Source organism: Primulina eburnea, chromosome 12 (assembly GCF_022965805.1).
Source record: "Primulina eburnea isolate SZY01 chromosome 12, ASM2296580v1, whole genome shotgun sequence".
NCBI classification, from domain to species: Eukaryota; Viridiplantae; Streptophyta; class Magnoliopsida; order Lamiales; family Gesneriaceae; genus Primulina; species Primulina eburnea.
In genome coordinates, this window is record NC_133112.1 from 32,855,526 (window position 1) to 32,865,052 (window position 9,527).

A 9,527-nucleotide genomic window follows, 5' to 3' on the forward strand; every position below is an offset into this window, starting at 1 on the left:
CTCCAATTCAAGGTTCAAAAAAAGGGGGATAACCAACAAAAAGCATTTATCATGGCTTGTAATGTGGTTATTTTTATTCAAAGAAAAAGACTGAGTCTCAAACTTAGTTCACTAGGGGTCTATGAATCAGGGAGGCTCAAAGAACGGCTCAGATGATGCAAAAGAAAATGGTTTAAACCTAATGCCCTTATCATTTTGTCTGTGTACCTCATCCACCACAAAGTGTTGATAGAGACATGTATAACAATGCAAGTTTTAGAAAAATTAACAATGCAATGACAACACACAATCAAAGAAAATGGAGCATAATATCATGATTGCTCATAGGCTCAAAGCTCACCAAGAGAAAAAAAAAATATAGCAATTGTGTTAAATCTCACACACTTGTCCTCTCTAACTATCATCAAAAGCAACTTATTCATAATGCAAAAGTGAGAATGCAAAAACATTTGCACGCAAAGAAAACATCATTTTTTTTCGCATCGGAGACAATCAGGATCAGAAGAAAGAGATAACAAATGAACTAGGTGCTTGGAACTAACAATGTCCCTAATTTTTTTTTATGTTTTATTTTTTTTTTTGGTTTTTTTATTCCAAAATGAGAAAAAAAAAAGGAAATTAAAACGACAAATAAGGCAATATACCCTCCCATACCTACATGTGGCAATGTCCTCAATGACACAAAAATTAGGTGCACAACATTGACAGTAAAAGCAAGCGAGGGAAGTTAGAGAACTCTCCTGAAAATTGTTGGGCATCATAGAGTAAGGCGTCCTATTGCTGTGTGGAGGGAATGGTCGGTCGAATCTCATGTGTTTGTAAAATGCCAGCTGGTTTTGTTCCATACGGTGCAAACGCTGAGAGATCTCATCAAGCTCCACATCAAATCGTCGGCGGGGAGGTGCAGACGAAGTGGGTGAAGTGAAGCTGGTGGACGCTGCTGTGAGAGAGAAAGAAAATAGGTTAATTTTTTTAAAAAAAAAACAAATCAGCAGAGGTGTTTCAACAAGGCATGGTCACGCCTTGTACGAAAACCTCTACTGGAACGGATTTTTTTAAAAAAAAATTCAGTAGAGGTTTTTCCACAAGGCGTGGTCACGCCTTGTACGAAAACCTCTTATGGAATTTTTTTTTTTGCGTAGAAGTGGTATTCTATAAGGCGTGGTCACGCCTTGTTAGAAGACATCTTCTGCAGAAATGTAAGAAAAATTGTACTATTTTTTTAAAAAAAAAAAAAGAAAAGGAAAAAAATCAAAATAATAAAACCAAGAATAAAAATAAAAATCGGGTTGCCTCCCAATCAACGCCTCTTTTTATTGTCGTTGGCTCGACTTCATTCTTTCTTGTTGCTCATGGTGGTTCATATATGGTCACTTTGTCCACTTTATTCCGCTTGAATATTTTCATAGCAAATTTCAGCAATTGCTTATTTTGTTTGAATTTCTTGGAAATCTCTATCCCTTGGATATTTCCTCCTTTTTTATGAGTACATGCTTGGGTCGATCTGAAGGAAGTTTTTGGGCAATTTTAAATATCTGCGAATCAGAGAGAGAAAATATAGTATTAGAATTTTCAACAGGTCTTTCAATAATCTCCTCTAAATCATTCTTACCAACAATTTTTGAATTTTCTTGTGACAAATGATTAGCGATATCAAGAGCATTAATAGTGCTTTCACTAACAAGATATTTCATGGTATCATAAATATTAAACTTAGCAATCTCACCATCAAATTCCATAGTATGGGTACCTCTATTAACATCTATGACAGACTTTGAAGTTTTCAAAAATGGTCTTCCTAGCAAAATTTGACTGTTTGAATCATCATTTTCAATGTCAAGCACATAAAAGTCAGCAGGAAAAACCAAATTTTCAACTTTCACAAGAACATCTTCAATTACACCTCTAGGATAAACAGTGGACCTATCAGCCAATTGGATCACAATGTCGGTTTCAGTCAGAGGTCCAAGTTCCAAATAATTATAAATAGAATCAGGCATGACATTGATAGAAGCACCTAAATCCAACATAGCCTTTTCAAGTCTAGTATCGTCAATAGTACAAAGGATAGAAAACATACCTGGATCACTGCATTTGATAGGAATAGTTTTTTGAATGATAGCAGAAACATGTTCTCCTACCTTTTCCCTTTTACACCCCTTCAACTTATGTCTCTTTTTAAAAGTACATAATTCTTTTAAAATTTTAGCACAACGATGTACTGGTTTAATAGCATCTAATGAAGGAATATTTACCTCACCTCTACAAAGAGTGTCATTCAACTCCTTAATACTTTCACATTTTCTATTCAATGCAAGAGGGAATGGGGGGATGCGTTTATACTCAAATAGAGGAGAAAACTTACCTTTCAGAGCATTATCTTGATTGATTATTTTGTCCTCAACTTTTATCTCATTCTCTTCCTTTTGCTTGGCTGATTCTTGTACCCCCAATTTCTCGAACTTCCAATTCTTTACAATTTCTTAAAGTAATTGCACTCACATTCTCTTTTGGATTCACCACTGTCTGAGAAGATAGATTACCTAAATTTTTTGCTTCCAATTTGTGAATTGAAGTCGCCAACTATCCCACTTGAGTGCTCAAATTCTGAATGCTAGCCCTCGTTTCTTGTTGAAATTTTTGAGTGTTCTCAGCTAAGGATTGGACAATTTCATCTAATGACATACCTGAGTTAGGCGCTTGCGTAGGTGCGTGTTGTTTGTTCCCATTTTGTTGTGGATATTCTTGTTGGCCTCCTTGATTCTTATAGCTGAAATTTGGTTGATCCTTCCATCCTGGATTGTAGCTATTAGAATATGGGTCATATCGACGCTGGGGCTGCCCAGGAAATCCACCAATCGCATTGGCTTGTTGCGTGGTTTCTTCTTGTAGTGACGGACACATATCTGTAGGATGTCCCACCATAGCCCATACACCACAAGCTTTTACCTGTTGCACCTGTCATACAACCAACTTTTCCAAAAGAGATGTCAAAGAATCTAACTTTTGATCAATATGAGTAACACTTACCTCATTGACTTGTCGTGGAGGGTTGTCTTGCCTAGTACCAAACTGTTGTGCATTGGCAGCCATGTTGGAGATTAGAGCTCGTGCCTCTTGAGGCGTTTTGTTCACCAATGCACCTCCACTTGCAGCATCAATCATGTTTCTATCAAAGAGCGAGAGTGCCTCATAAAAATATTGAACTAGTAGTTGTTCTGGAATCTGGTGTTGTGGACAACTGGCACACAACTGCTTGAATCTCTCCCAATACTCATACAAAGTTTCCTCGTGCAGCTGTCTGATCCCACAAATGTCTTTTTGAATATTTGCTGCTCGTGAAGCTGGGAAGAACTTCTCCAAAAATTGTTGTTTCATATTGTCCCAAGTTGTTATGGATCCAGAAGGCAAATATTAGAACCAATCCTTAGCCTTGTCAGCTAAAGAGAATGGAAAAGCTCGTAGTGAAATTTGTTCCTCTATGATCCCTTGCGGTTTCATGGCTGTGCAAACAATATGAAACTCTTTCAGATGTTTATGGGATCTTCACCTGAAAGACCACGAAAAGTAGGTAATAAATGAATCAAGCCAGATTTTAATTCAAAGGTAGCATCAGTAGTAGGGAATTGAATGCATAATGGTTGTTGAATAACATTAGGATTAGCTAACTCTGTAAGTGTTCTTTGAGCTTGTCCTGCCATTTCTTCTTTGTCACTTTCACTTCTTTCAACCTCAAGATCAATGTCCGATTCGCTTTCTGTATCGTTGGAGTCCAATGATGCGTTCAAATCAGGAGATGATGATGATGGTGATGGTTGCTTTTCGCGCCTTAATCTTGCTTCTTTTCTCAATCTCTTAGCTGTCTTCTTGATTTTCGGATTGTATTCGAGTTCACCTGTACGAGAAGAACGAGGCATAAAAAATAAAAAAATCAAAAGAAATTATCCTTGCACCGATCCCCGGCAACGGCGCCAAAATTTGGTGTGATGTCGTTGACCACCAAATTAATTCCTACTCTTTTAAATAAAAATGAGTATAATGGTGAGTTGGGTCGAATCCACATCGAACAGTAGATTTATTTCTTTTGATAATAAAAATAAAAAGGTGGGGGATTTATTTTGATAATTACTAAATAAAATAACCTAAACTAAAATTACCAAGCAAGAAAAATACTGAATCTAGAATTGAAAATTAATCGACGAGAATAAAGTGAAGAATTTATTACGAGAAAATACTGATTCAAGGGGAGTTCTACTAATTAATTATATCACTGTTCATCGGCTAACAAATCATTTATTCATGCTATTCCAAGCAATTAACCTTAGAATAATAGGGATAGCCGCTAAAATTCTTGTGTTTTCTAAATTATTGACCAAACCCAGCATCCAGTGAAAACTTATCAATAATCAAATGGGCATGATAGTGTCCCATGTTAATTAAAAATAGCATTTTAGTTTCGTGAAAACAGTTAATCCTAAAATCTAACAACCGAGATAGCTGCAATTGGAAGATCTAGTTCCGTCGATTTATTTAGATTACACATGTTATGATAGCACAACACATCTAACCTATTGCTACTCATGTACCAATCGTTCATGACAATTACGGATCACTGAATTCATGGTTAGCATTAGAAAATCATACATCAAACTAAATTTTCAGATTAATTGACGTATAACATTCATATAATTAAATCATGAATCAATGAATATTTGGGAAAACAAGAATAATAAATAAAAGTGCAAAAGTACCTCCCAGTGATAAAATTAAAATAGTAGACTATCCCTTGAATCAGACTAAGAAAATTGGCCGAGCATAATTTGATCTACAATATCCATAAAAAAAATAAATAAGAAACATAGAGAATTGCAAACTATTTTTGTTGGGAAAAATTGGAGTCTTGCTGCCTTCTTTTCGTTGCTTGAGGATGGAACGGTGAGAGAATCTTCCAATTTTTTTATATTGAATTCTTGTGTTGCGGCCGTCTTCTTATTTTGAGTGGTATGCTTTTGGGTATTAATTATTAAGCTAAAAGCACACTAATCTCTTAATTACTCTAATTCTTAAAATATAAAATAGTATATATTATCTTCCCTCCAAGCTTAATTACTCTAACTCTTAAAATATAAAATAGTATATATTATCTTCCCTCCAAGAATTTCCCCTAAACCAGATACCATATTTAATTCTTTTAGATCTTGCATAATCTTCACAAAATCAGATTTTTCCTTCTTGCAATTTTTGGCAGCTAAAACATCATCACAAGGAGGGGCCACGCCTTGTTCCAGGACTTCTTCTGGTTTGACCATTCTCTTTCAAAATCTATCTTGGAAACTTCAAATGTGATAAACATCACCTTTTAGCTCAAATTTGCTCCAAGACCATAAAAGTTCCTCCTACAATAAAATTACACAAAAATGTATCAATTAAACATATCGGAGACTAGAATAATGGGAAATATGAAAATAAAAATACTAACTATTACGCGCCTATCAATATTCTCCCATTTACATAAGGAATTCATGATTGAAAATCGATAATATTAAATATATAGATATTTGATATAAACTCGTGTGGGCTCATTTAGGCCTACCTTTAAATGAGTTGACGAAATTTCAACACAACTCACTTAAATTGTTTGTCTGTGCGGGCTAAGTCGACGGACTCAACCTATATGAACGGCTCTAATCACAACTATTTTTTATCATGTTTTATTTAAATAATTTATAAATATAAACCGTAAAAAAATGTTGGTTGCAAATTTTATTTATTTAAACACGCAAATTATAGCCAAAGGTCATAATTAGATAGATTTAAAATTTAAATTTTTTTATAAAAAGATATATCTTTGACTATAATTTATTAAAATAATTTTTTAATGTAAACCTTTGCTAGAAAGTTATAACCAACGTCACAGAAAAAAAAAAGACATCAAAGAAAATTAATAAGACATCAAATAAAATTCGCAATTCAACAATGAACTATTTCTAAACTTTAAATATTAATTTCATTTACATAATGAAAAGATAAATAAAAAATTTAACTAATTGGATTCAAAATAATATATTATAATGTTGATAGGCATAAAAAAGAACAAATACTAATTTACATAATGCAAAGATAAATAAAAAAAACTAAATCATTGGATAAAAAATAACATATTATAACGTTTGTAGACATAAAAAAAATTAAATGCTAATAATATTTAACAATATCATTCGAAAATGTTTACTCTATAAATTAGAGATGTTTTATTTGAATTTATCTAACAACTAATGCATTGATAAAATCAAAGATTCTTCAGGAAGAAAAAAAACTCTCACCGTATAGACTAAAAGTTGTTGCTCAACAATCAACATATACAAGCATCCATAAATTAATTATGTATAAAATAGAGAAAGTAGCTTAGGTCGTTTTTTATGCATGTCTATTTTGTGTTTTGATTATGTAAACATTTATATTTAAGTTTTGATCATAATTTATTGTATTTTGATTTTTGGTTCATTTTCGTCGAAATTGTCGAGAAATGCTGATGTGACACCGAAAAATATTGACGTATTTGGTACCACATCAACACTACATAAAAAAAGACCGAAAATCAAAACATAATATAAATTAAGGCAAAAACTTGTGTGAGATGGTCTCACGGATCGTATTTTGTGAGACAGATCTCTTATTTGGGTAATCCATGAAAAAAGTATTACTTTTTATGCTAAGAGCATTATTTTTTATTATGAATATCGATAGGGTTGACTCGTCTCACAGATAAAGATTCGTGAGACTGTATTACCAGAGATCTACTCATAAATTAAAACTAGATAACCAAAAAGTCAATTTAAAAAGACGATTTCAAATATTAGCACCGTAAAATTTTATTCATCACATATTTGGCTATTATACAAATAAATAAATAAATAATTTGATTAATTAAAGTCACAAATGTTCTGGTTCACTCTATATATATTTTTATTTATTATCTCAAATGATTTATGACACATAATAACGTTAAAAACTTCGGAAAAAAAGGAATCTTTATACTGTGGTTTTAGGGTGTACGTGCCCAGAAAATAAAGATATGTCTCATGTTACGATGACATGATAATTAATTACTATATATTAAATTATTTGAAACTTTATGTATTAAAACTAATTATTGCAAGGAAATAGGCACGAACATTCTAACTCGTCGAATGTATTTTATTTTTAAAACATTAATTGCATTTACATATTTGCTATGCGATTTCCTATCTTTTTACAAATTAGTAATTCATTTTTAAACTTCCAAAAATACCCTGCAATTTTTTTTTAATAATTATACCATTTTTTTTTATTTAATACAATCTCAAAGTAAATAGAATCAAGTGATTCGAACCAAATTCTTATAAATTGACATTGATAAAATAAACCTGACAAAAACTTGTGTGAGACGGTCTCACGGGTCGTATTTGTGAGACGGATCTCTTATTTAGATCACTCATGAAAAAATATTACTTTTTATGCTAAGAGTATTATTTTTTATTGTGAATATGGGTAAGGTTGACCCGTCTCACAGATTATGACCCGTGAGACGGTTTCACATGAGACTCACTCAATAAACCTCAACAAAAAAAATTAAGTTGCTTCATTAATTATAGTTTCGTTTACTTAAATGTTAACATAAAAACACAAATTCCATTGAGTATATTTTATTTAAGTTGATAAATTGTATTTTGATCACAAAAATCATAAATTTTTTGACATGAAAAAGAGCAGAGCAAGTTCTACAAAATTTAGTAAAAAAAAAAAAATTAGATACGTAAAGTAATATTGTAGAGGATATATCCATAAAAAATAGGCTTTTTGTAAGATGATCTCATAATTTTTAACTGTGAGACGGATCAACCTGTCGATATTCACAATAAAAAGTAATATTTTTAGCATAAAAGTAATATTTTTTCATGGATGACTCAAAGAATAGATATATCTCACAAAATATGACCGTGAAACCGTCTCACACAAATTTTTGTCATTCATAAAATAACCTATTTAACGAATAGTTTCAAATTAAAACATTTGTAAAACAAAATAAATATATATATAAATTTTTTTGGGCCAGAAATTACCAATGTTCAGTCAATTGAACATTTCTCAACTAATTCCACCCAAGGATGAGAAAATACAAACAAAGAAATTTAAAAACAAATAAATTTTCCTAAAAAATTTACAAATCTAAAGGGAAAAAAAGTAGTTTTTTTTGGGCTTAGAAGGGATGTACATTTTTACTTAGCCCACTATTAGCATTTGTAAAAAAGCCCATTAACTCCGGCCGGTACGGTAAATACGACCGCCGCTTCTCCTCCTCTCTGGCTTTGCTCTTCAAATACACTTCATGAGCTGACAACGACGCCGTTTTGCTCTTGGCGCCCTTCTTCACCTTCGCTGCAGGCGGGCCGTTTCCGTTGTTTAAGAAAACAAACGTGTCCCTCCCATCGCTGTTGCTCCTCCCCATTAATTCCTTGAATCGCCATAGCTTTGAAAACCCGGTTGAGTTGCTCTTCTTGCAGGTCTCCGGCGAAACCTCCACCGCATTTCTGCTCGACCACTCACAGTAGGGCCCGCGGATGTCGTCATTCCTCGTTGAGGATGACGTCATCTCCCCGCTATCCTTAGTTTCCACGAAGACCTTCTTCACCAGGGGCTTCGAGGGTGGGCTTTCGAGCTGGAAGGAATCCGGTTCACCGCCGGAGAAGAACAAATCCCGGTTGAATAAAGGGAAGACCGGCCTGATCTTGCCGTTGATGAAAGCATCCTCCGCCGCTATAGGCGACGCATCTCCATCTCCACACATAAAGGAAAACTCTTCTTCCTCCTCCTCCTCCCCATCCCCATCTTCACCATTATCATGATCTTTAATAATTTCTTCCCTATCTTCTTTGCCTATTTCTTTTGAATCGTTGCTTAATCTCAAACGTTCCTGTAAATCTCGACTCATTTTAGCTTCTGAACCTGAATCTTGATCTGGGCTGAGCTTTTCTTCAAATCTCCCCTGCATTTCTGAAATCTTTTTCCTTTTTTGATGCTTTTCTTCCCCTAGTTTCAGGCTTGAAGTGGATTTTTTGGGAGGAAAATAGGTGAGAGATTGGGAGAGAATTGAGGACAGGGAAACCGGAAAGGCGTACGTTGAGAAGATTAAATGAAGCTGTACAAGATCATAAATTTATACATGGGTAAAGGGTAGTTGGTCGGGTGTTAGAAACCTCGGTCCCCTTTTTCTTATATTAATTGTTGTGCATTATTATGTAAGAAATTGTTTGGACGACAAGTTTATTCGAGAAGCGAATGTCAAAGGAAATGAAAGAGCATGAAACTCGACGAAAAATCGATTACGCGTGAAAAAAGAACAAATCTTTTGCACACTTGTAGTCGATGAGTTATGTAGCTCATCTTATTTTAAGTTTTTTTTCTCGATTTGAAACTTAATTATAACAAATTCGGATCACGGTATCTTCCTAATATGATCAAGATTTACTAAAATTAGTTGGTGCAAA

General features: G+C 33.6%; 2 protein-coding genes across 2 annotated transcripts; both read right to left on the reverse strand.

Moving 5' to 3' along the window:
- Positions 1 to 1,454: 1,454 nt before the first annotated feature.
- Positions 1,455 to 3,378, reverse strand: LOC140806820 (uncharacterized). Its single transcript, XM_073163348.1, has 3 exons — positions 3,031 to 3,378; positions 2,688 to 2,958; positions 1,455 to 2,482 (listed from the first exon to the last, which is right to left on the reverse strand). The coding sequence occupies exons 1-3, from the start codon at positions 3,376 to 3,378 to the stop codon at positions 1,455 to 1,457; spliced, it is 1,647 nt and encodes a 548-aa protein (XP_073019449.1).
- A 4,861-nt stretch (positions 3,379 to 8,239) lies between these two features.
- LOC140806822 (uncharacterized) lies at positions 8,240 to 9,031 on the reverse strand. The gene has a single exon (XM_073163349.1). The coding sequence runs from the start codon at positions 9,029 to 9,031 to the stop codon at positions 8,240 to 8,242; it is 792 nt and encodes a 263-aa protein (XP_073019450.1).
- Between the last annotated feature and the right edge of the window lie 496 nt (positions 9,032 to 9,527).

Bases quoted from the DNA above. Each gene is read 5' to 3' on its own strand.
- LOC140806820 (XM_073163348.1), bottom strand. From the start codon at position 3,378: ATGAAACAACAATTTTTGGAGAAGTTCTTCCCAGCTTCACGAGCAGCA. The intron at 2,959-3,030 runs GTAAGTGTTACT...GTTGTATGACAG, and splicing joins CTCCACGACAAGTCAATGAG to GTGCAACAGGTAAAAGCTTG. The intron at 2,483-2,687 runs GTATGTCATTAG...AATTACTTTAAG, and splicing joins TACGCAAGCGCCTAACTCAG to AAATTGTAAAGAATTGGAAG.
- LOC140806822 (XM_073163349.1), bottom strand. From the start codon at position 9,031: ATGCAGGGGAGATTTGAAGAAAAGCTCAGCCCAGATCAAGATTCAGGT.